The following is a 25,478-nucleotide window of genomic DNA, read 5'->3' on the forward strand; positions in this document are numbered from 1 at the left end:
AATTAATTAACATCTAGATTAGGTGGTAAAACAATGCAGGCTTGAATCCCAACCGCTGCACACCAATGTAGGAGGCTGGCTTAGTATATGGTGCTCACTTATGTAAGTGTAGCACCCTGCATTAATCCGAACAACCCTTATGATGATTTTAGTGGTCTTAGACAAGCGTAGAAAGCTCTTTAAGTGGTAGCTGTGAAGAGCAGCTTTCAGGTTTAGTCCAGAAGGAGTGTAAAGCAGCTTGTTTTACCAGTACTTAATCTTATAGTATAGGTTAAGTGAAAAAGAACCACACAGTGTAGTTATAAAAATATATATTTATTATAAACACTCACCAACACATTGCAATATCTCCTACCCGGAGAAATAACCACAATACACACAATACTTTAATAACAGAACACGCAAGTAGCACAAATAAAACAGTGCTCTCCAGGGGGAGACCAAATCATATACCAAAATAGTGGAATGTGAACCAGGACCTAAGATGAGACTGGACCCAGAAGCCGTAGAAGTGCGGGGGACCCAAGGAACCACCCAAGGTAAGTACCCAGGAACCCCACTGAGGCAGAGTGGGAACACAACCGTGAGCTCAATACAAGTCAATGGGTAAGTCGCGGTTGCAGTTTTTTCGGAACGGCCCTTCCCAGAGGACACTGAAGAAACCCAGTGCAAGATGGAAGGTTGGAGAGTAACCCCACCCGTGGATACCCCGGGAACCAAGATACCTACACCAGGGAAGCCGGGTGCATCAATCAATCAATTAATCAATCAGGGGTTTATAAAGCGTGCTACTCCCCCGTGAAGGTCTCAAGGTGCTGGGGGGGGGGGGGGGGCAGGAGCAGCTTCGGATCAGTCGAAGAGCCAGGTCTTGAGGTCCTTCCTGAACGTGTGCAGAGTCGGGGAGCGTCTGAGGTTCACAGGGAGCTCGTTCCAGGTTTTGGCTGCGATGTAGGAGAAGGCTCTCCTGCCTGTTCTGCTTCTGCGGATGCGGGAGATCTCTGCCAGGGCGAAGTCGGTGGAGCAGAGGTTCCTCGTGGAAGGATACTCTCTCGTTGAGGTATTTGGGTCTGATGTTGTTGAGGATTTGTAGGCGTGGGTGAGGAGTTTGAAAGTGACCCTCTTCTTGACGGGGAGCCAGTGGAGGTCTCGTAGGTGTTGGATCATGTGTTCGTGACGGGGTGTCCCGAGGACGAGTCTGGATGTGGCGTTCTGGATGGTTTGGAGTTCGTGTAGAAGTGTTCTGTTGATTCCGGCGTACAGGGCATTGCCGTAGTCCAGTCTGCTGGTTATGAGCGCGTGGGTGACGGTCCTTCTGCAGTTGGGGGGGATCCATTTGAAGGTCTTGCGGAGGATCCGCAGGCAGTTGAAACTGGTGGAAGTAACGGCGTTGATCTGGCAGTTCATGGAGAGGGAGGAGTTGAGGATGATGCCGAGGTTTTGTGCGTGATCTGTAGGGGTGGGTGGATTCACGAGTGCGGAGGGCCACCAGGTGTTGTCCCAGGCGGAGGTGCAGGGTCCGAGGATGAGGACCTCGATCTTCCCTGAGTTGAGCTTCAAACAGCTGTCTTTCATCCAGGCTGCCACGTTCTTCATTCCTTCCTGGAAGCAGAGTCTGGTGTCTTGGGGATTCTCGGTGAGGATGAGCTGGGCGTCGTCTGCTTAGGATACAATGCTGAGCCCATGCTGTCTGATGATGGCGGCAAGGGGGGCCATGTAGAAGCTGAAGAGCGTGGGGCTGAGCGATGATCCATGGGGTACTCCGCAGTTGATATCGGTGGGTTCGGAGAGGAAGGGAGGGAGTCTGATCCTCTGGGTTCTTCCTGAGAGGAAGGATTGGATCCAGTTGGGGGCGGCTCCTTGTATCCCCGCGTCGTAAAGTCTGGTTGCGAGTGTGCGAAGTGAGACGGTGTCGAAGGCTGCGGAGAGGTCTACAAGGATGAGGGCCGCAGTGTGTCCCTGGTCGAGTGGCATGCGGATGTCATCAGTGGCGGCGAGGAGGGTGCTCTCGGTGCTGTGGTTGCTGCGGAATCCCGACTGGGAGGCGTCCAGGATAGCGTTCTCTTAGTTTAGTAGTTTTTCAGGTCTGTTGGGTCGGCCGTTGGTTTCTTGAGGAGGCGTTTAACCTCCGCCCGTTTCCAGTTGTCTGGGAAGATGCCAGACATAAACGAGGCATTGATGGTCCATCCCAGTTCGGGTGCAATGGCGGCCCTGTGGAATATGTGTGGTGGGCAGGGTCCGTTGGGGCTCCTGAGTGGGTTTTCTTCATGGTCGCGGTGATGTGTTCGACGGTGGCAGGATTGATGGTTGGTTTATCGGCTGCGTTGGGGGATGGGGGGGGGGGGGTTGCCGGCATCTGTTCGCTGAAGTTGTCGTAGAGGACCTTGATCTTCAGATGGAAGTAGGAGCTGAGCTTGTCGCAGAGTTCCTGGGAAGGTGTGACGTCCGTGGATTCGCTGGGGGGTTTTGTGAACTGCTGTATGACGTTGAACAGTTCCTTGGCGTTGGTCTGGACTTTGTCTCTTATGAAAGCCCGTTTGGTGTCTCTTATGCGTATTCCTTCAGGGGGCTCTAGTGGTTGTTCTGTGCTTCCGTGGTTTTCTGGTTTCGGCAGGTTTTCTCTAGGCATCTGCAGGAGCGTCTGGTTCTTGCAGTAACGTGGTTTAACCAGACGGCCTTCAGAGGGTGTTGTTTAACGGAGTGGCGGAGGGGTGCGAGCTTGTCGGCGCAGTGGGATATCCAGCGGTGAAATCCATGGCTGCGGAGTTGGTGTCGGTCGTGGCGCTGGGGTGGTCTTGGAGGAGGGTGGTGTTGAGGGGTTCCTCTGTGACCTTGCTCCAGTTCCTTCGTGGCGGGCGAGGGGCGGGCTTGGATGCGGAGGCAGTGTTGAAGGTGAAGTGGACGCAGCGGTGGTCCGTCCAGAGGGGCTGGGTTGTGTGGCTGAAGTGGACGTTTGTCTCTCCCGCGAAGATTGGGTTGAGGGTGTGTCCTGCTCTGTGAGTGGGCGTATTGACCAGCTGCTTAGTCCGAGGTTGTCGAGGAGATTGGTGCAGTCAGGGTCGTTGCAGTTGTCGAGGTGGAAGTTCAGGTCCCCGAGTAGAATGTAGTCCATGGAGGTGATGGCGTGGGGTGCGGGGAGCTCGGCGATGGTAGTAGCGGACTGGGTGCGAGGTCCCGGTGGTCTGTAGATGGGGTGCCACGTAGCGTGGTCCTGGGGCCGGTCTGGAAGTGGAGGTGTTCTGTATTGGAGTGGGAGTCACTCGTGCTGGATGTGGCGAGTCGGAGGTGGGTCTTGTGTGCGATGGCGAGTAATCCTCCTGGGCGGTGAGGTCGGTCCTTTCTCTGGATCTTGTAGCTGTCAGGGCTGGCAGTGGCGATGTCAGGGCCGGAGGTGGTATTGGTCCAGGTTTCCGTGAAGAAGGAGACATCGGACGAGTGAGTGTCGATCAGGTCCCAGATCTCTACAGCGTGTCGGTGCAAGGAGCGCACGTCGAGGAAGAAGCATGTCAGGGTTTCAGCGGTGCGTGCATCAGGCGGGCCTTCGGTGGTTGTGAGGGCTTTGTCGATGGCGAAGGATCTGAGGCAGGATCTGCAAGAGAACTGTCCATGGATGGTGTTCGGTGAGGAACTTTCGCAGTCAGTGTGTCTTCCGGGATTGAGTGTGTGGAGGATAGTGGTATCGTAGCGGTAGGGTCTAGGAGAGACAGGGTTTCTGGTGCTGGTCACGGACGGGCGCAGATGGGCTTGCCTTAGGCGCGCCTTCGGCATGCCAGCCGGGCGACCACACAGTGGCCGCCATTAAGTAGGGGAGGGAGGCGGGACTGGAGGTGGGGAGGCAGGAGCGGGGGCTGTGTTGGTGGGAGGGGCCGCAGGGGCAGCAGCGGCGGGAAAAAGGCTACCTGAAAATAGACTGTGGAGTAAAAGAAATACACTTTAAATGAAGTACAAGAATAACTTTAAATTACTAAAACGAGTCTCCCAGCAAAAGTCCTGAGAAGGCCAGGAGGAGAAAAGTACACTGAGCGGAGGAGGCGGGCTGCCGATTCGAACCCAGAAGGCGGGAAGGCTCTGGAGCAGAGGCGAGTGTTGCTGCAAGCGGAGCTGCTGGGGAGAGTGCTGGCTTGGACCGGAGGTCTAGGTATCACACACGCTCCCCCGCAGCGGCCGCCATTAAGTAGGGGAGGGGGTCGGGACTGGAGGTGGGAGCGGGGACTGTGTTGGTGGGAGGGACCGCAGGGGCAGCAGCGGCGGGAAAAAGGCTACCTGAAAATAGACAGTGGAGTAAAAGAAATGCACTTTAAATTAAGTTCAAGAATAACTTTAAAATTACTATAATGAGTCTCCCAGCAAAAGTCCTGAGAAGACCAGGAGAGAAAAGTTACTGAGCAGAGGCGGCGGGCTGCCGATTTGAACCCAGAAGGCGGGAGGGCTCTGGAACAGAGGCGAGTGTTGCTGCAATCGGAGCTGCTGGGGAGAGGGCTGGCCTGGACCGGAGGAGCGAAGTGACGTCGGAGACCTCCGTAGACCACAATGGAGGATTTTAGTGAATATGCCGCTGGCGAAGAAGGCGAAAGAGTCCGGTGTAACCCAAAGGTGGATTTAAGTTGAGAGGTACCTGCAAGCAGAGGGGACATAGTCTATGCCACTCAGGAGTGAACAGGAGGCACAGAAGACGAATGCCCACTGATGTCAGACATGCAGGAGAGTTGACAGTGCCCTTGCAGTTGCAGCTGTGCGGACCAGGCAACGCTGTGGAAGACCAGGAGCCGTTCAAGAGCTGTCCCACGTCGGATGCCAAGAGCCAGGGGGTCAGTGTCCTGCAGGGGTACCAACAAGCCTTGGCAATACAACAAACGTAGCAGTCGAAAAAGGTGCAATGTCGGGACAAGAATGTGCAAGGGACTCACCACAAGCAGGTAAGTCAGAGCTGGCCCCGAGCAAGCAGGGGAGCCCACTGGAGCCAAAGAAGACTCTCAAGAGGACCCACAGGCCAAAGGCACAGGAGTGGCAAGAGGACCTCGAGCAACTCACCAAAGAATGTAGGCCCACGGTGCAGAGGTTGCGGTGCGGACGAAGATCTTGGTTGCAAGAGATGCTTAAGGTTGGAGCGCGAAGATCTCTGGTGAAGACAGTCAACAAGCCTTGGCAACGGCAAGTCGACACATGCACAGGGGTACTGCTCCAGCGGTTCGGACGAGGGATACAGGCTTCAACCTTGCTGTGAAGACAGTGCAGGCCTCGAGGGAGTTGCAGAGCCACCACCTGTGTTGCTGAACCTTTCGGAGTCTGTAGGAGCTCAGGAACAGTAGACCAGCCAGCTTCATTGCGATGCCTGCAGATGCAGGGATGCGACTCCTTCACTTCAAGGGAGATTCCTTCGGGTGTCTAGGATGTCCATAGGCCTGTAGAAGAACCTGTATGAAGCACAGGCGCAGAACGCAGAAGACTGGCAGGACTACAAGATCAGGACCAGCACTAGTCTTCCCAGGTGCAGTCTCTGTTCCAAAAGGGAAGTCCAGCGAAGTCCAAAATGCCAAGACGGTTGAAGATAAAGTGGTTTTGGATCTAAATCTTGTCCCACGACGAATCTAAGGAACCACCCACAGGTAAGCCTTTAAGTACCCTAAGGAAAGGGTAGGGATGATTCCAGGGTTACTCCCACAGGATGGGCTGTCCTTTGTCCAGTTTCACGCCAGAGCTGGAGCTAACGGCTCCTTGAAATGGTTCCAACGGGAGTATACAAGGAGGTTACGCAATGTGCCCTTCAAATCAGTCTAGTGGCGCTGGCAAGTGCCCCCACCCTGTCCCAATACACTAAGTCCTGCCTGGGAGGTGGTCACAACTCCCTGTGACAGGAAACCTATTGTCCTGCCTTCCCCTGATCGAGCTTGGCTGAGCAGCAGGGGGGCAAATGGGGTCTCTGGTCAGCAGTGTAGGAAGCTGGCTCTGTATATACTACACCAAAATGAGGTATAAAGTGCAGAGTCCAGTGGAACCTCCAAAGGTAGGCAGAGGTAAAAGTAGATAACACCTTACTCTCTATTTGTGGTAGTGTGAGCGAGCAGCAAGGTTTTATCAGAGGGCAGTGTTAAGCATTTGTGGTACACAGCAAATGATGTTACACACTCAAAAACAAATATTATTTAATTCTTTTATTTCTAGAACCAAGCCTGGTGCAGGTAAGTGAAATAATACTTTGCAAAATCTTATGCAGTTATTTACAGTTGAATGCAGGCTCAAATGCAATTGGTTGAATTACAGTTAAGTCAACAGTTCGAAATTACTTTCCAGTTACTTTACAGATTACTGTGCACATTACTTTTTAAGTTACTTTTGCTAATCAGTGTGTTATCCCTAGATATCACACTGAGAGTGTGATATCCCTAGATATCACACTGCACACTGAGACATCTCCTGGACAAAAGGTAAGTAATTCACTTTTAGTACATTTGTAGTTGTTCACGTTTTCATACAAACCAACTTAGAACAATTTTCAAGAAAGGCAGTCAATGCAATCCAATGGGAGGAAATGGAGTTATCGGTTTACAGGGAAGTATTTGGTTATGGGAGTTGGATTCCTGGGATTAGAACCAGGGTTCCCCCCAGGTTCGAGGATGCACTCTCAGAACACCGTCAGCGGCACTAGGGCGGCCAGGTGTAGAGTGCTAAAGCCCAATGTTATCCAATGTGGGATAGGGGGCTACCAGTTGGTGGCTGCTCACGAGCAGGCCACAAGGTTGTAGGAGCAAAGCTCCAGGTGTTAGGCTCAGGGCAAAGGGGGATCCGAGTCAGCACCCAAAGTAGACCACCGCCGCACAGGAGTGGCGGGTGCAGGGTGCTGTTTTGGCATTGGGTGCCCTGTTGATTTCAATGGGGATTCTCCGGTTGCAACTAACACTGCAGACTTGGGGACGAAGATCTTCTGGAGGTGACTACCGGTTGAAGACGAAAGTTGGGATGCCTGAGGATGTCGTCAGTTGGGCCACCCCGTAGGATGTCGGGTGCAGGGGTGTCTTTAGGTGTCGGATTTTCTTACCAGCTCCGGTCGCGATCAGGGGGACCCTCCAGAAAGGGGATGCAGGCGTCGATTGGAGATTCGAGGCAGGTCAGAGATCAGCAGATCTCAGGTCAGGATCCCCGGGGAGACCTCCTTGTGGTGATGGGCCACTTGAACTCGGGCCGTGGTGGTCGGGTGCAGACGCGCTGATTTGGCCGGAGCCAGAGTTGTGGGTGAGCAAATCCGGTGCTTACGGGGAGACAAAGTCTTGGTTTGGGAAAGTAGGGCAGATCCTCCAGGTTCTTGGGGGCTGCAGGACACATCGGGATTTCACTGGAGCAGGTTCGAGGTGCAGACAGGCCAATAGGGCTGGGGCCAAGTCAGTGGGTGTTCTCCTTTTCTTAGTTCAGCCTGGCTTCTTTGGTCCTTCTTCTTTTCTTCTTGGTGAGTTCTTGTCTGAGGAGGAAGGGTTCGGGGGTTGCCCCTAAATACTAGATATAGGGGCGTTACAGGTAGGTAAAGGTCACGACCAGTGGGTCCCTTCCTTGGGATGGGTACACCCCCTATTATGCCACCCTCCAGTGGAAGGGGGCATAGGCCTCTCTCTGGTTGGCTGGGTTCCCCCATTTGCAAGATGGCAGGGACAGAGTTGTGCTTCACCTCGCCTCCCCCACCTGAGTGGTGGGGTTGGCAAAGGTGGGCATTTCTTCCTTCCTCACTTGGTTTTCCCGCCAATTCTCCCGCCCAAAGTGGGGTTCAGAACCGGTGGGGGCCAGTTACTGGAAGCAGCAAATGGCTGGGGTAGCTCACAAAGGCGGCAAGCCTTTGAAGCTTCCCCTTCGTGGACCCTGCCCAACCTGGGGGAGGAGGCTTGGCACCTCGTCCCAGGATGTGCATTGTTCCAGACCCCGACAGCGGCAGGCTCTCGAACCAGGGGTCCAGAAACCTGTCTGGTGGTGGCAGCCTGCGAGCAGCCACTCAGCCAGGACACTAGACTTACGTTGTTTTTCAGGGGGCATCTCTAGATGCCCACTGTGTGCATTTTTCATTAAATCCCACACTGGCATCATTGTGAGTTTAATGTGCTGAGAAGTTTGATACTTCCCAGTTTTCAGTAAAGCCATTATGGTGCTGCAGAGTTCGTAATGATAAACTCCCAGTACCATATACTCCTAAAGGCATTACTGCATTTACAATGTCTAAGAATTGGTTTAGACACTGTAGGGGTACAGGGCTCATGCACCTGTACCCTCACCACTGGTATAGTGCACCCAGCTAGAGGAGTGGCTGACCTATGACAGGGCAGTGCGTTGTAGGCATGGCACACAGGGATGTGTGCCATGTCGACTCTTCACTTTGTTCTGCACCAAAAAATGTAGCCTGCAATTGGTGTGTGTGTGTGTGTGTGTGTGTGTGTGTGTGTGTAAAGGTACAGGGCTTCTAAGGGTGGCACAATGAGTGCTGCAGCCCTTAGAGGCCTTCCCTGGCTAAAGTGCCCTTGGTACCTATGGTACCATTTACAAGGGACTGACATGTGGCCAAAGAATGCCAACTGCGTTTTGTTTTAAAGCAGTTTATGGAAAGAACATAGGCCCTGGGTACCTGGTTGGCAGGAACCCAGGGCACACTCAGGCAAAGTACATCAACAGTTTGGCAAAAAGTAGGGGTGACCATGCAAAACGAGGGCACTTTCTTATAAGCAGCAGCCATAGTTTGCTGTCCGGTTCTAGAAGACTGGTACCAGGAGGACTGAGGGCCTCCTGAGGAGTTTTACAGTGCATTGAATCAGCATTTACGGTGTTGGGGGTATGATTTCAATATGTTTGATACCAAACACAACAGGGTTCATTACAGCCAGTTTAGAGTTAGTCATCGCGTAATAACGCATGGCTTCTTCAGCTGTTGTGTCCCTGTGTACAAACAGGAGGCCAGTCAGCTGGCCCTTGGAGTCCCTTGACTTTGGTTGGGCTCTGGAGACAACTTCTTCTTGCCCTTCCCAGTTTTTTGTATGAATGCGCAATGAGAAGACCGGTTACGCGGCCGGATCCCAAATAAGACGCGTCAGAGTAAGGACCAGACAGACTCTGGGGAATACAGCTCACAACTGAAGAGACTGCTCGGAAAGCAGTCTGAAACTACTGGCACTAATCCAATAACACAGCAGGGTAAGAACATTACATTTCAACTAATAATTTTTTTCCATTTTGGCCATTAGACACTCGACTCACATTGAGTTGTTTCAATCCATAGCAAATAGCCATCTGCTTAGTTTAATTTCTATTTTTTTTTAAATCTTCCCCTTTTTGGACAGCTGATACTCGACCCCCACAGAGCGTTCTTCATTTATGTATAGTAGTCCGCGTAACCTAACCAAAAAATCATTTTCACTCTGGACATCCGACATTCGACTCCAACCATATTGTTTTGTAGCATATAGCCATGCAGCCATTCACGAGAGTGAGTTGCTGACTACATATGCTAATCATCACTCGTACGAAAGATTTCTCAGGGTGAGCGTCAATTAATTTTATGACAATCTCTAAAGATGTGACTTAATTGTACACATAAAAAGTCAATATAGACTAGCATCAACATAATTTGAACACCCAAACTAGAACCCACTACGGGACACCTGCGTAACTGCATATAACCACAAACAATCAATAGGTATGGTAGGAATCTATTCATGCCACGTAGGGGAGTGGTGCAAGAAATCTATGCTTTAGCATGTTTTTCAATTCTTCAACACCCATGTTAACATTTCCAGGTCACTTGTTCTCTTGTCTATTAGAGACTGTATGCGTCCTTGGATTGTACCCACTCCTATACCCTTTGGTTAGACCTGGTATCTTTTAATTATTGATCAATCATCTTCCTTTCACCTCTTTTTCTGTCTTGGAGCACTCAAATATATCGGCTCCATGTGACATACATATGTCTATGGATCCATATCTCTATGAACACTATGACACAAAAGGTGGCACAGCATGAACTTAGAGTGCAAATGACTATTAATAAGTATGCTATGTTGTTTACAGATACAGGACTTGTTGGGCTAATGTGTGGCTTCCTTATGAAGGCTTCCAGCCGAAACGCGCGTAGAGGAATGAATTATATAACCTATGATTGACAAATCCGTCTGACTAAGGAGGAAGACAATACTCCCTAGTGATTGTTTAAATTTTAGAACACAAGGCCCGTGATCTAAATTAATTTCTATGAACATTACATTATCAAGCTTTTGAGAGTTCATAAAGATAAGCATGTTAAAACTATGCAAGTCTATGACTATATACTGTATGGAAGGATGATTGTTTGTACGACTAATTATTATTAAAAATAATCAGGATGATTTTTTAGATGATATTTAAATCGCTGTTATACATTTAAAATTATATAAAAACATAATTTTGATAAATAAATGCATGAAATGTGAGTCAAGCTGTTTCTCTGATCATTTCAATCGATGCCCCAATTGTGCGAAAATGGAGTTAAATCCATGTTAAAACATATAGTTGTCTAGGATCTTTTGTAAACAATTTGACAACTTCTTTTAAGCAGGATACAGCAGACACAGTCCCTCTCCTCTGCTTGCTAGCAGGTGCTGTCCGCGACAGTGCAGTAGGGCAGTCCTTCTTCCAGTTGACATCTGAGTTTGGGATGCCCTACTTCTGCTCAGAAAATCTCAGGGCAGGATGCTGTTGGTGGCCAGTGGCTACCAGGTTCCCTCCCACCTGATGATCATGCACCATTTTGCCCACTTCCAATATGGCAGGGACCATTCTCCCAGCTCGTAGAGCTCCCTAGCCCAGCCAAGAGGGGTGGCTACCAAGGGAGCTACATGCCCCTGGAAAACCAGTTTGGCAACTGGCGTCCCCTTCCCTTTCCCTAGTGCCAGTCCGTCTGCCTGAACAATGGGCAGCCGCTCTCCTAAGTCTTACCATTTGCCCGTCAAAGGTAGTTTCTCCTTTAAAGCTTGCCTTTTGGGCCGACACCTGTGTGGCTTCCTGCAGGTGGGAGGTGAAATCTCCTTTCATAGCAGGCTCCCATTGTATCCTTCTTGTCGTTAGCATGTCTCCCCACGAGGGCAGAAAGCTGTCTCAGCGACAGGACCCAGTGAGCAACCACTATGGGCACCGGGGACTAAAGGCAACAAAGTGGCAACTTTGCTAAAGTTGCACAATGCAACGTGTTACATTAATTTCGACCTGAGAATCAAGTCTGGCTTAATGTAACAAGTTGTTTGATAACTTGGATTACTCACCGTCGCACCGTTCCAGAGTTTGCGTAGCTGAGGGGTCAGGGTGTAATTCTATACTCACCAATTAGGCGACCAAGCTTTTCCACAGTAAAAACAACAGTTTTATGTTTTTACTATCACAACAAGTGAAATTACACATTCTGCCCGTTGCATATGTTGCACACTGCCTGAGGACTCAATAGGCCTGCCATAGGGGTGACGTACACATGTACAAGGGGGATGTCTGACTTTGACATTACTTTAAACAGCAAAGTGGGCTAGCAGGTTAAACTGCTCTTCCAGCCTGAGAATGGCGGGCTAGGAGTCTTGTTTTACTAAGATCACACAACCAGTGCTGTATTAACTTGCATGCCCTGGGTGCCATTTACTCAGGATTTACAAGTAAGTTAGCTTAGCCATTTGGGTAAGAGCTAATTACATACCAGTTAAAGGATAAGGGTGCAGGCTCTAAGGTCTGGTTAACAGGCCTCAGTGTACTCTGAGTCAATAAACCAGCAGAATCAGTCCAAAAACTTGGGGGTGACCACACAAAAAGAGGCATTTTCTTTCAAGCGGTATTCTGGATACATTGTAGTTGATTGAGTAGCTTAGAAGGTTAGCCGATCTAGTAGGTGTTGACATAGTCAATCCTTGAGGATTGATGCTGTAGGCCTGTGTTTAAGAGACATTACTTTCAAGCATTTCCTCAATAATTTAAGCTGATACAATAGGATATCATTGAATTGAACTGCTCTTCATGTGATAGTTATTTATCTAGATTAAAGCTCAGACAATTAAGCACCTACAAGGGTTCAGGGGGGAAAGAAAGCCAAGATTATCAGGCCAGAAGTTAGCCATTCAAGAAGATACAGGAACACAATCAAAAGATCAGTCTTCTGGGTTCAGTTTGAGCTTATTATGTCTCATGCATAACTGAACGGCAGAGAAACAGGGGTTAAAATGATTGAGTTTCTTTCACAGGATGATTAAGCTAAAACACAGCTGTGTCATCTGCATAAGACATCAAGACACATACAAACTAAGCCAAAAGGAACGAATCAAGAAATTTAAAGGAAGTGCATAATATTAAACAAAATAGGAGACAATGATGAGCCCTGCTCTCTGGAACCCCATGAGTGACCTTCCTCTTCTTGGATACTCAACGGAGGAGACATTCCTTCTGCACACTACACAACAGCTCCCTGTCTAGTGTTTTTGAAGCCTGTATGTACCTGAAGAATTGCAAATGTATAATAATCCTGACTTATAAAGTGCGTACATACCAACCCCTAATGTTTCAAGGTGCTGGGGGCCATCTGGATGATTAAGTGAGCTACTGCCCGGAGTCGCATGATGCTGAGCTGCAGCCGGCGATCAAACTGTGATCCCCGCACTCCGGAGTCAGTCGCTGTGGCCGCTGTGCCACACCTCTACCTATGTGCATGGTTAAACTCCCCCTTCAAATCTGAGAATGTTTTGATGCCAGCTGACCATCTCCCACATATACCAAATGCGATATACCTATAGTATCCCATCTTTTAAATCATTATAGTTGCTGCAGGTTGCTGTGTAAAACCGAGCCCCACAATGACATTTCTAACATTAGGACATTCTGTCGATCTGTTCGCTTAAATGCCACATTCACCACTTCTCTGGTGCCGCCTGGCATAGTTGTCAGAATACTTACATCCTTTAAATGAAGCACTGAGATCAATTAATCAATCAATCAAATAATTTGTAAAGCGCACTACATACCCGCAAGGGTTTCAAGGCGCTGAGGGTGCTGTTGCTACTGGTCGAACAGCCAGGTCTTGAGTTGTCTCCTGAAGGTTAGAAGGTCTTCGGTTTGTCTTAGGATGAGGGGGAGGGTGTTCCAGGTCTTGGCGGCGCGGTGGGAGAAGGATCTGCCTCCGGCTGTGGTTCTACGGATGCATGGGACGGTAGCCAGGGAGAGATCTGCGGAGCGGAGTTTCCTATTGGGTACGTAGAAGGAGAGTCGACTGTTGAGATAAGCTGGGCCGGTCTTGTGGAGTGCCTTGTGTGCGTGGATCAGGAGCTTGAAGGAGATTCTTTTGTCGACAGGGAGCCAGTGCAGGTTCCTCAGGTGGGGGGTGATGTGGTCGCGGCAAGTCGAGGATCAGGCGTGCAGAGGCATTCTGGATTCTTTGCAGTCTGTTGATGAGCTTGGTCGGGGCTCCGGCGTAGAGGGCATTTCCGTAGTCGAGTCTGCTGCTGACAAGGGAATGGGTGAATGTTTTCCTTGTGTCTGTCGGGATCCATCTGTAGATCTTGCGGAGCATACGGAGGGTGTTGAAGCAGGTGGAGGAGACAGCGTTGACTTGTTTGGTCATGGTGAGTTTCGAGTCGAGGATGACTCCCAGGTTGCGTGCGTGATGATGGGTGCGGGGGGTGTCCCCAGCAACGCGGGCCACCAGGAGTCGTCCCATGCTGAGGGGTTGGGCCCGAGGATGAGGATCTCCGTCTTGTCTGTGTTCAGCTTGAGGCGGCTATTCTCCATCCAGTCGGCGACGGCCTTCATTCCCTGGTGGAGGTTGGATTTGGTGGTGAGGGGGTCCTTGGTGAGGGAGAGGATCAGTTGCATGTCGTCGGCGTAGGAGATTATGTTGAGGTCGTGATGTCGGGCGATGCGTGCGAGAGGCGCCATGTAGCCGTTGAACAGCGTTGGGCTGAGGGAGCATCCCTGCGGGACGCTGCAGATGATCTCGGAGGCTTCGGAACGGGGGAGGCAGACTCTCTGGGTTCTGCCGGAGAGGAAGGAGGAGGTCCAGTCCAGGGCCATGTCTCAGATCCCTGCGTCGTGGAGTCGTGTGCGTAGTGTGCGGTGGCAGACGGTGTCGAAGGCGGCGGAGAGGTCCAGAAGGATGAGGGCCACCGTCTCGCCGTTGTCCAGTAGGATCCTGATGTCGTCTGTGGCGGCGATGAGGGCGGTCTCGGTGCTGTGGTTGCTGCGAAATCCTGACTGGGAGGGGTCCAGGATGCTGTCGTCTTCGAGGTAGCGGGTGAGCTGGATGTTGACTATCTTCTCGATGACCTTAGCTGGGAACGGAAGCAGGGAGATGGGCCGGAAGTTTGAGTTCGCTCGGGTCCGCCTTGGGTTTCTTCAGTAGGGCGTTGATCTCGGATTATTTCCAGCTCTCAGGGAAGGTCGCGGTCTCGAAGGAGAGGTTGATCATGTTGCGCAGGTAGGGTGCGATGGCGCTGCCTACTTTATTGAAGATGTGGTGTGGAACAGGGTCAGACGACGAGCCGGAGTGGATTGTGCCCATGGTCTTGATTGTGTCTTCGATGCTCACGTTGGCCCAGGTTGTTAGGGGGTCGTGGTCGGTGGGGTGTGGTGGGTCCGGCGTGTTGGGGCCTGTTAGGGTCGTCCGGGGGTTGAAGCTGCCGTGGATGTCGGCGATCTTGCGGTGGAAGAAGGTGTCGAGGGAGTCGCACAGGGCTTGCGACGGCAGGAGGTCGTTGGGGGAGCTGGGGTTGGAGAGTTCCTTCACGACGTTGAAGAGCTCCTTGCTGTTGTGTGCGTTGTTGTCGAGGCGGTCTTTGAAGGAGGTCCTCTTGGCGGTTCTGATGAGGTGGTGGTGGTGGTGGTTGCGGATGGCGTCTTTGTGGGCTGCGCGGCTGCCCGGCGACTTCTCGCTGTGCCATATGTTCTCCAACTTCCGGCATGTGCGCTTTGACGCTAGTTGGCTCTTTTGCTGGTGTCTCTGAGGGTTTGTTTTTTCAGCGGGGCTAAGGTGTTGGCGCAGTCGTCCATCCATCGTCTGAGGGTGCGCACACCATCGTCGGGGTTGGAGGGGTTGGTCGGTGGGTTGAGTGCGAGGTTTGTCTGTAGTTGTACTTCGTGATTTTGCCCCAGCAGAAGCGGGGGATCTGTAGGGTGCGGTGATGTGCGACGGGTTTCCGGAAGGTGAAGTGGATGCAGTGGTGGTCGGTCAAGGTGAGTTCGGAGATGTGGCTGAAGGAGACGTGGGGGCTTGAGGAGAAGATGGCATTGACGTCGTGACGAACTGTTCCAGTCCGAGGTTGGCGAGGTTGTCTATCAGGGTGGAGGAGTTGCTGTCATTGTTCTCCAGATGGAAGTTCAGGTCTCCGAGGAGGATGTAGTCGGTGGAGGTCAGTGCGTGCGTGCTGATGAAGTCGGCGATGGCGTCCCAGAATTGTGGTCGGGGTCCGGGTGGTCTGTTGACGAGGGTGCCTCTTAGGGTGGTCTTGGGGTCCATGTGGATCTGGAAGTGCATGTGTTCGGCGGTGCTGAGAGTGTCGTCGGTGTTTGTTGAGACCCTGATGGTCTTCTTGTGGACGATGGCGATTCCTCCTCCGACTCCGTTGGTATGGTCTCTGCTGGAGATCTTGTATCCATCGGGGATGACTATGGCGATGTCTGGAGAGGAGGCTTCGTTCATCCAGGTCTCGGTCAGGAAGGCGACGTCTGGTGATGCGGTGTCGAGTAGGTCCCAGAGCTCGACGCCGTGTTTGCGTACGGAGCGAGTGTTGATCAGGATGCATCGGAGCTGGTTGTGTTCTGTCGTGGCGGGTGTCTCTGCGTCTTCGATGCTGGAGAAGCTGCAGTTCTGGCAGGCGAATGGACCGTGGGTGCGCTTCGGGGTGGCCCTGCAGCAGGTGAGGGTCCGTCCTGGGTTGAGAGCGATGAAGGTGCTGGTGTCGTATTGGAGGCGGTCTTCATGGCTGGTGCGGGGGCCAGGGGTTCTGGTGCTGGGCGCGGTCCAGGCGCGGACGGGCGCAGACGAGCTTGTCTTAGGCGCGCCAGTGGCCGCCATTTTAAGGGGAGGTGGGAGGGAGGAGCAGCTGGGAGGCGGGTGGCAGGGGAGAGCGAATGGGCGTGGGGCTGCAGGGGATGCAGCGGCGGGAACGGGAGCGGCGAGGGGGGCGAGCAGGCACAACAGGGGCCACAGAAGGCAAAATGGGCAGTGGGGCACAGAGGGAACAAGGGCACACCAGAGAACGGGGAACTAAAGGCAAAATGGGCAGCGGGGCACAGAGGGAACAAGGGCACACTGTGAGAAAGTGCCATCTTTCTTGCATGGTATGCCCCCACTTTTTGCTAAATTGCTGAATGTACTTTGACTGAGTGTACCATGGACTCCTGCCAATCAGGTGCCCAGGGCCTATGTTCCTTCCCTAAAAACACATAACCCAAATAGGCAATCCCTGGCCACATGTCAGCCCCTGGTAAATGGTACCCTCGGTACCCAGGGCCTTGTGACCAGGGAAGGCCTCTAAGGGCTGCAGCACTCATTGTGCCACCCTTAGAGGCCCTGTACCCTTACACACACACACTGCCTTTGCAGGCTGAGTGTCTGGGTGCAAGACAAAGCAAAGAGTCGACATGGCACACATCCCTATGTGCCATGCCCATCACCTACACTGCCATGGCATACATCAGCCACCCCTCTAGCTGGATGCCCTATGCCAATGGTGTGGGAGCAGGAGCCCTGTGCCCCTACAGTACCCAGGTCCATTCCTGGGCTCTGTAAGTGCAGTGCTGCCCTTTAAGAGTACATGGTGCTGGGAGCTCGTCAAACACGAACTCCACAGCACCATAAAGGCAGCACTGAAGACTGAGAAGTTTGGTATCAAACTTCTCAGCACATTAAACCCACACTGATGCCAGTGTGGGATTTAATGTGCCAAGCACCCTAGAGGGCATCTTCGAGATGCCCCCTAAAACCTAACCTACAATCCACGTCTGTGCTGAGGCTGCCTAGGCTGCCACACACCAGACATGTTGCTGGACCCCTGGGTAGGAGAGCCCCTGCTCTCCTGGGCCTGCAACAATGCACATCCTGGGCGAGGTGCTAAATCTCCTCCCCCCCGGATGGGCAGGGGGAAGCTTCAAAGGCATGCCGCCTCTGTGAGTTTCCCCAGGCCACTGCAACCCCCCACTCTGGCGGGAAGCTTGGCCGGAAACCCCAAATAAGGACAAGGAATGTGCCAGCCTGCCAACCCCACCCCTCAGGTGGGGGAGGCGAGGTGAAGCACATCCCCGGGCTCTCGCCATCTTGAAGATGGGAAGCCCTACCCAATCAGGATTAGGCTACTGCCCCCCTCCCACAGGAGAGAGGCAGGATAGGGGGTGTACCCACCCCAGGACAGGGACCCATTGGTCCCTGCCCTTCACCTACCTGTAACGCCCCTAAATCTAGTATTTAGGGGCACCCTGAACCTTCCTTCCCCAGATTCCAGATTCAAAATTACAAGAAGAGCAAGAAGAAAGAAGACCTGCCCTGCAGCTGCTGAAAAGAGGAAGACACCAACTGCTTTGGCCCCAGCTCTACCGGCCTGTCGACCCTCGAACCTGCTCCTGCTCCAACCCGGCATCTCTTGTGGCCAGCAACCTCACAAACCCCGGAGGACCTGGCTACCTTTTGGCTCTAAGCCCCTGGGACTCCCATGAGTAGGGGCTCTACTCAAAACCTGTTTTCAGCAGCCCGGAACCGCGAACCCAGCACACTCTGCACCAGCCAAGCTTGGCCAGTGCCGGAGTGAACAAAGACCACGAGGACGACCCCACGGCGACTGTGACCTCGAGTCCGGCACCCAAGGACCTCCCTCGACCCTCCTGAAGAAGCCTGCAGCCTCAGAACAAGGTGCCCCCCCTACCGCGATCAACAGACAAGTCAATTGCATATTGCAAAAGTATTTATACAAAGCATCTCATTCTGAGAAAGTATATTTTAATACCTATTGTTGGTTCTAAAATAAAACAAGCATATATTTTTTATATATAAACCATTGGCCTAGAGTTCAGTTATTGAGTGTGTGAGACTATTAGCTGACTGAGTGTGTACAACAAATGCTTTACACTGTCCTCTGATGTTGCCTTACTGCTCGACCAAGCTACCACTTTAGAGAGTAAGGTTATATCTAACTTTAGCCTCTGCCAAACCCTTGGGGACTGTGGACTCTGTACACCCTGTACCTATTAAGGAACAGTATATACAGAGCCACTTTCTCACACACACAAGAGAACGGGGGACAAAAGGCAAAATGGGCAGCGGGGCACAGAGGGAACAAGGGCACACACGAGAACGGGGGACAAAAGGCAAAATGGGCGGCGGGGCGCAAAAGGAGCAAAAGGGCACTCAGAGAGCGCAGGTGGAGCTGCAGCGGGGGGAGCAACCTACCTGGCAAGGTGAAGGTTCGCTCTTCTCACCGCGCAGCGGCCGCCATTTTAAGGGGAGGTGAAAGGGAGGAGCAGCTGGGAGGCGGGCGGCAGGGAGCAGCGAATGGGCGCGGGGGTGGGGCCGCAGGGGATGCAGCGGTGGGAGCGGGAGCAGCGAGGGGGGCGAGCAGGCACAACAGGGGGCACAGAAGGCAAACATGGGCAGCGGGGCACAGAGGGAACAAGGGCACACAAGAGAACGGGGAACAAAAGGCAAAATGGGCAGCGGGGCACAGAGGGAATAAGGGCATACAAGAGAACAGGGGACAAAATGCAAAATGGGCAGCGGGGCACAGAAGGAGCAAAAGGAGCAAAAGGGCTCTCAGAGAGCGCAGGTGGAGCTGCAGCGGGGGGGGGGGGTGACCTACCTGGCAAGGTCAAGGGTCGCTCTCTGGCTCAAAGCTTGTTGATCAGTGTTCAAGGATTACTCCTACTGGACGGCAAACAGCCAGCCATTAACTACAACTAGCTGGGAGGCCTGGTAATATCTACGTATAAACAGCAAAGCAATGTGAGCTACCCAAAAATAACTGAATTATGCCGCTAACAATATATCTGTTCCACATGCTTGCTGAAATCAAATGCAGGTCTTGTTTCTAAATGTATCAATTAGAATGCAGGTTAAAACTGGGAGTAAATTCTCCTCACTGCAGTCAATATTCAACGTCAGAAGCCTTTGTTTTACATTTATTTGTTGCAAAGTCGAATTAATTATAGTAGTACTCTAGCTTTATGACTTCATGCAAATGTCCAGCCCTGCTTTCCAAGTGCTTCAAAGCACCCCTCTAAGAACTGTTTTCATGGAGAAAAAGAATAAATATGGGGACAGGCAGACTTAATAGGCATACCCTATTCCACATGCTAAAGGCTGCATCCGTCTCACTGATGTCTACAATTGTTTCTACAATTTTCAGTGAAATAACCCATGACGGGTTTAGAGTTTCTAAGTGCTCTATGGCTTCTGATGTTTCAACAATCCTAGTTCTCTACATAATGCATGAGTTTTTACAGGTGCCAGCAACCTCATAATGGACAGGGTGGATTCAAAGGATTGGTCCATGTTGGTGCATTTAAGTCCCACTCACCTTCACAGTCCAGGTCTCTAAAAACATTTCCAGGGCCCTTTAAAATCAATTGTCCCAATGGATCTACATGACCTGTTCTAGACAGAAATCTGAGCACATAAATATGTAGAATGTATAGACATGCAGAGACCACTTCACATACCAGGTGGCAGGAGGGCAGAATAAAAACTACTTATCCTACGCCACACATTTTTAAATTGGTCTAACTGTGAAACTGCAACTAGTAGAAGAGTTCCATTCATCTGTCCTCACACAGGAACGGTGGTTGAGGTGATAGAGAGAAACTCATCCATAAAACAAAAAAGCAGATGGATTACCCACATAAGAATGGTTTTCATAAGGAACATGTACGGGTTGTTTCCCCAAGTGTTTGATCGAGATTTTTATATTGTAGCTTCAACAGTACGTGGGTGATAAAGAGGATGCATAACTCTACATATGGGCTTTTGCAAAATTAACTGGGGTTAATAAACTCTGGCGATGCAAACCTCTTACAGGCTGACACGCTCTTATGTTCACAGAGTATCTCACCTCTGCCAACTGGAGTACGACCGTGTGATCCATGTTGAGTTCTGCTGGCACAGACTGGATCAGGTATGTTCCGCCTACTGGAATAATTCCAAATCCATTTCCTAGAACTTTCAGCTTTTTAATTGCCCGGATGAGATCATCTCTGAACAAGGACAGAAGGGTGGAGAAAAAAATGGATAACCAAAGTGTGGGTTGCAGGTCCTGCATACGTCAAATGAAGATGCAGGAAATCAAGCCAAGAGCAGACATCAATAAACTAATATGATACTCACTGGCTAACGTCCTGAGCAAACTTTCCTCGGCCTTTCAACACCTGCTGATGGAGCTCCTGTAGAGTTATGAGACCTGTGCGAGTAAGGAAATAATGTAAGAATAAAAGAAAAATTTGTGAAGAAAGAGTAATCAAACTTGTTTTTTTTAAGTGAAATGATCATCACAATGTCACTTTTTCTGTACAACCATTTTAATTCATAAGAGCAACCCTTGTTGCTAGTTGGTTACGGAATATGGAAATGTAACTCCAAACCTCTCCACATATTGGCATTGGAGGCTGCACTGCTTGTACTGTACCGTTAATATAATCTCAGGCACATCTTGCAAAAGACTTGCCAGAGCAAGGTTCAGCGTAATAGGAAAGTAACAGTATGCACAGAAATAAGCAAATGTATCAGATGTGTAAGCGATGGTGTGGCACTTGTTTACATGCTGCACTTTAATTTTTGAGCAGGTCTGTAATTTGAAACAAAATTAGCCTTAAAGAATGATAACTTTGTGAAGTTTTATTTTTCAAATTCAGAATGTGAATATCAGTTTTAGCACCCCCTATAAGGTTCTTTTTTGACACCGCAGGGAACAAAACGTGTCCATGTCACAAAGTCAACAGAGTTGCGGATGGATGGGGGTTTGAGAGGAGTTAGGCATGAGAGGTTTATTACTGTTAGAGGTGCTTCTGAATGCCTTTGTCTTCACAAATATGCACAGTCATACACCTGAAGGCCTCTGTATCCAGAGGAGATGCTCACAAACTGAGCATGGGGGGGGATAGGGGGGATAGTAGATACTAAGAAATGGATACACTTGTAGTGTTAAAAAAAACTGCTGTTGGCTATGCATTGGTCTATCTTTACATGAACCCTACTGGTGGACAAGTTAAGACTGAGAATGCATTGTAACCTTAAACAATGCTTCTATTTGAGAAATGATGGTCTGCAACACCTAGGCAGGCAAAAGTAAGTAGTTAACAAGCGTTGCGTTGTGATTGTTCCAGAAAATAAATAAAAAGTAAAGCTTCCTCGAGAGACTGTTAGAAGGGAACCCCTTCCAATCCTTCTAACTCAAACAAATATTTAATCGCGAGAAATACCTAAAATGCCACACTGCTCACAGTCTTAACGTTTCCTTCAGTAGATTTCCCATTTAATATAAAATCTCCAGACATCAGACAATTGGGAAAATATTCATGTCAAAAATAGGATGTGCCGTAATAGCTAAGCTCAGGAAGCTATCAGGTGCCACTGGATGTGTTCACATGTCCTCCCTCCCACACTTCAGACACTCCACCATTCCAGATGGGGCTCGCGCACAACTGTGAAGTCTGCAGTACACACCATTTGAAGCATAAAGATAGCACAAATGGCTTTGGACATAAACATCGCTCAAATTCAGTTGAGAAATAGGTTCTTTCCACCACTCAACCATCTTCCCCAACTCTAATTAAAGAAGTGCCACTACATGGAACACCTCCAGGAACATATATAATCAACCAGGTTTATTCCTTCCCATCAGGTTCTAAACCTAAAGAAAGAGCCTCTTGAAGAGGCAATAGCCAGGTTTTTGCCTAAATAGCCCAACCACCGCTGGTTTCCAACACTCCTTGCAAGAACACAGGTTTTTAGCACATATCTGCACTGGTCCCCCTGGCTTTCGCTTCGCTTCAGCCTCGAGTAAACCATGGCTTCCCAAACCATAGGCGCTTCTCTCTATTCTTTGCTTGCACGTTCTTTGATTTATTTACTCTCTCTAAACACATGACACTCTATTGGTAGCAACGTTAAGCAGGAAACTCATATTGAATAGGAGAGTAAGACACAGAAAATAAACTATGCCAACCCTGAGCTATACATTCTAAGCTGAAAATCTTGTCATTTAAATATTGGTTAACCAGCACAGGTAATTCTAATGGATACTTCTAACTGCATAGTGCACCTCAATGCACCCTAAGGCAATCCAGGACTGCAAGGCTAGCTGTATATCATGAGCATCGAAGGAAGTCGCTCAAGGACACGTAATAATTACTGTTCCCAAGGTCCATCTGTTACATGTTGTAGTCACACTCCACATCTTTGGGTAGGTCTAAATTCCAAAAGAAATACAAGAAGTCCAAGCAGGGGAGCGTGGCTGCACGGCGAAGAGAGATGGCTGCCGCTTAGCGAAGCTCCGTGACTCCCATCTCTCCCCCGCATATCCGGCACATCCATCCGCTACCCTGAAAGGAAATTTAGCTATCGGAAGACGCCCGGTACATTCTCCTGTGACAGCGAACTCTGTCGATCGCCCCGGGGCCTAGATAAGGGGGGACCCAGGGGGTGCAGGGCGCGAGCCAGGTCTCCCCCTGGGTGGCTTCGCACAATGGAGCGGCCACCCAGGTGTAGGCAAAGGGGGCAATCATGGAGGCTCGCGAGGGAAGGTAATATATAGGGGGAAGAAGGGTGGGAAATCAGTGTGCCCGGGGAGCGGGGAGGAAGGGTTGCATTTGAATTTTGTCCGCTTTTGCCTACCGTAGGTCTGCGTAGGAGTTATGTCTTCCCAGGAGGCAGTGCGGGAGGCGGTCCGGGCGCTCTGCGAGGCCGGCAGAAGCGACCTCCTGAAGCCTGGTGTTGCCAGGAACGCGCACCTCGGAAAGTCAGGAGTGGTGTCGCGAAGGCGGTGGCGGCCTGTTTGTCCCCGGGGCCTGCAACAGCTGAGGAGGTCGCGCTTGAGCCGGAGGTGGGGCTCGAACCGGCCCGGTTCGCGGGAGAAGAGGCGCAGGCCGGCCCTTCAGAGGAGGCGGCAGCCGAGGTGCAGGTACGTGCGCCCGCCCGTATTGTGCTGGCCGGGAGGCGCGCGAAGGTGGGAGGAAGGAGGGGGCGGTCCCTAGCGCCAGCCGGGCCTCGTGGGAGGAGCGCTGGAGGCAGGGCCGGCTCACAGACTGCAAATGTTAGGAGAGGAGGGCGGGCCCGGAGTTTTGATGGGCTGGATTGCCCCGGGCCGGTTCCTAAGCAAGCTACCCCCCCCCCCCGGTTTCAGGTCCTGCTGGTTTTTTTATGGCAGAGCAACCCTCAATTGGTGCAGGTTAACGGGCAAAATTTCATTTTGAGCCCAGCACCGTCATTGCCCGGTATATTTTCTCATGAAGAGAGCATAGAGAACCCCTATGGGGGAAAGCCAGTGGTAGTGCCAATTAAGGGTGTGGTGGGGGCCCAGGGCACAGTTGGGTCAGGGGCAGGCCAAGCAGGTGGAGGCACAATGGGGCAGAGGAGTGCACAGGGAGGGGTGGGTTACAAGCAGTTGCCTGACAGATCCCCTCAAGTAGTTGGCGCATGCCCCCTTGATTCGCATGCAGATTTCAGCGGACAGGCAGCGGAGCAGGGCGCAGACTCAGTGCCAGGGCAAGAGCCACACGTGCACCATTTGGCAGGGCTTTCCCCAAAGGGGGCACAGGATTCCCGGGAGGGACAGTGGGTATGGGTGGGTAGGGAGGGTGCTCCGGGCACTAGTAGGAGTGGAAGTTTTGAGCACAGAGGGTTTGCAGCGGGAGAGAAGGAACAACATGGTTGGAGCGGCTTTCAGGAAGATATGCCGGTTTTAGCCACGCGGTTTGCGGCCGGCCAGCGCTCAAGACGGATGGAGCACGCTGCGGCTCTGTCTGGGGGGCCTACTGAGGGAGGGCAATCTGGAGCGGATTTCCTTTCCCAGCTGGGTCACCCCTCCGATATAAGGGCTGAACAGTGGCATTTGGGTTCTGGAAGAGGGGGTCTTTTGGATAAGATGGGGGACTGTGGGGCACCTTCTGGTGGTTTTGGTGATTTGGGGCGTCTGGATTTGGACAGTGATGAATTGGAGGAAGGCGAATTGAGAGACGGGGATGGTGACACGGGGGAAAAAGTGGGGAAATCTGTGAAGGGTAAGAGGGGTTTTTTGGGGCAACAAAATGTGCTTAGTTTTTTGCAGACGTCAAGTGCGGACAATGCAAAGGCACAGGATCCTGCAACTGTCAGTCACCCACAAGGAGACCGGCCATTCATCAACCCAAGAACAGCTCCTTTGCCTAAAGGTACGACGGGGTGGTGGTCGGTGTGGCAGCAAGGGGGTCACACGCCCAAAGCAACCAGGTCTATTGGCATTGGGAGTGATACAGTGGGGGACAAGGTATCGTCAGAGATGGGACAACATGGTGCATCACTGGGCGGGGGGAGGGATGGGGCTGCCCTCGTCCCTGCGTCACAGTCCTTTTCGGATCCGGGTAAGGGGCCCACGGATGCAGTGGAAGAGGATAAAAATATACACAAATTGCCTTACATGGGGATTGCGATGCCGTTGGGCTCGCATTTATCAGAAAAGACAAAAAGCAGGATTTGGCGTCATGAGTTTGTGGATGTTTTCAAATTGTTGCACCGTGACATTCAGGCAAAAGAGGGATCTAAAGAGGAAGAATGGGAGCTGGCTAGGCGTCCCAGAGTCCCTAAGACTATTGAGAATTGGTCTTCCGCATTTTTGATATACGCAAGTGTATATTGTGAAAAATATCCTGATAGGGCGGTAGCGATCTTCAAATACATGGATATTATTCGAAAGGCTCAGAGTTATTTTGGGGGTTTTGCATGGCTGTCATATGACGAAGAGTTTAGAGCTCGGCTGAGCGTGTCTCCTGACAGACCCTGGGGCGATGTGGATTCTGAGTTGTGGCTACAATGGATGGCGTCTTCTCAGCCGCCTGCTACTACGCACACGGCTAGTGGGTTGCCAATAGCTTATCGTCCCTTTCAATCTCGTCCCGCCCAGCCTGGGGCGGGGTTTGGAGGCAGAGGTCAGTCAATCAATTTTGGGGCCTGTTGGAATTTCAACAGGGGTTTCTGCAATAGGCAGTTTTGCCAATATAAACATGAGTGTTCCCAATGTGGCGGCAAACATCCCCTCACACAATGCTTCGCTGGCCAGAGGTTTGGTGATCAGGGCAGGGGGCAGCGGGGAAGAGGCAATGTTTTCCAGTTTGCAGGAAAAGGGTCCTACCCCAGTTAATTTTGAGGTATTGGCGAGATGGCTGGAGGAGTATCCAGATGCTGAGGCTGCCAGCAGACTCTTTTGGGGCTTCAGGGACGGTTTCAAAATAGGTTACCAAGGTCCGAGACAGAGTAGGTGGTCTGATAACTTGAAGTCTTCTAAAGA

The 25,478-nt window shown here is 51.2% G+C and overlaps 1 protein-coding gene across 3 annotated transcripts in view; it reads right to left on the minus strand.

The window, feature by feature from the left end:
* Positions 1 to 25,478, minus strand: part of LOC146869569 (vacuolar-sorting protein SNF8) — a 240,353-nt gene that overhangs the window by 88,818 nt on the left and 126,057 nt on the right. For all 3 annotated transcript variants that reach the window (XM_085606283.1, XM_085606313.1, XM_085606301.1), the window contains 2 exons: positions 20,327 to 20,399; positions 20,055 to 20,196 (listed from right to left, as the gene is read on the minus strand). In XM_085606283.1, the coding sequence (XP_085462409.1) occupies positions 20,055 to 20,196; positions 20,327 to 20,399 (215 nt within the window). The remainder of the gene's footprint in view (positions 1 to 20,054; positions 20,197 to 20,326; positions 20,400 to 25,478) is intronic.

Source organism: Triturus cristatus, chromosome 1_1, assembly GCF_964204655.1.
Source record: "Triturus cristatus chromosome 1_1, aTriCri1.1, whole genome shotgun sequence".
Taxonomy (NCBI): domain Eukaryota; kingdom Metazoa; phylum Chordata; class Amphibia; order Caudata; family Salamandridae; genus Triturus; species Triturus cristatus.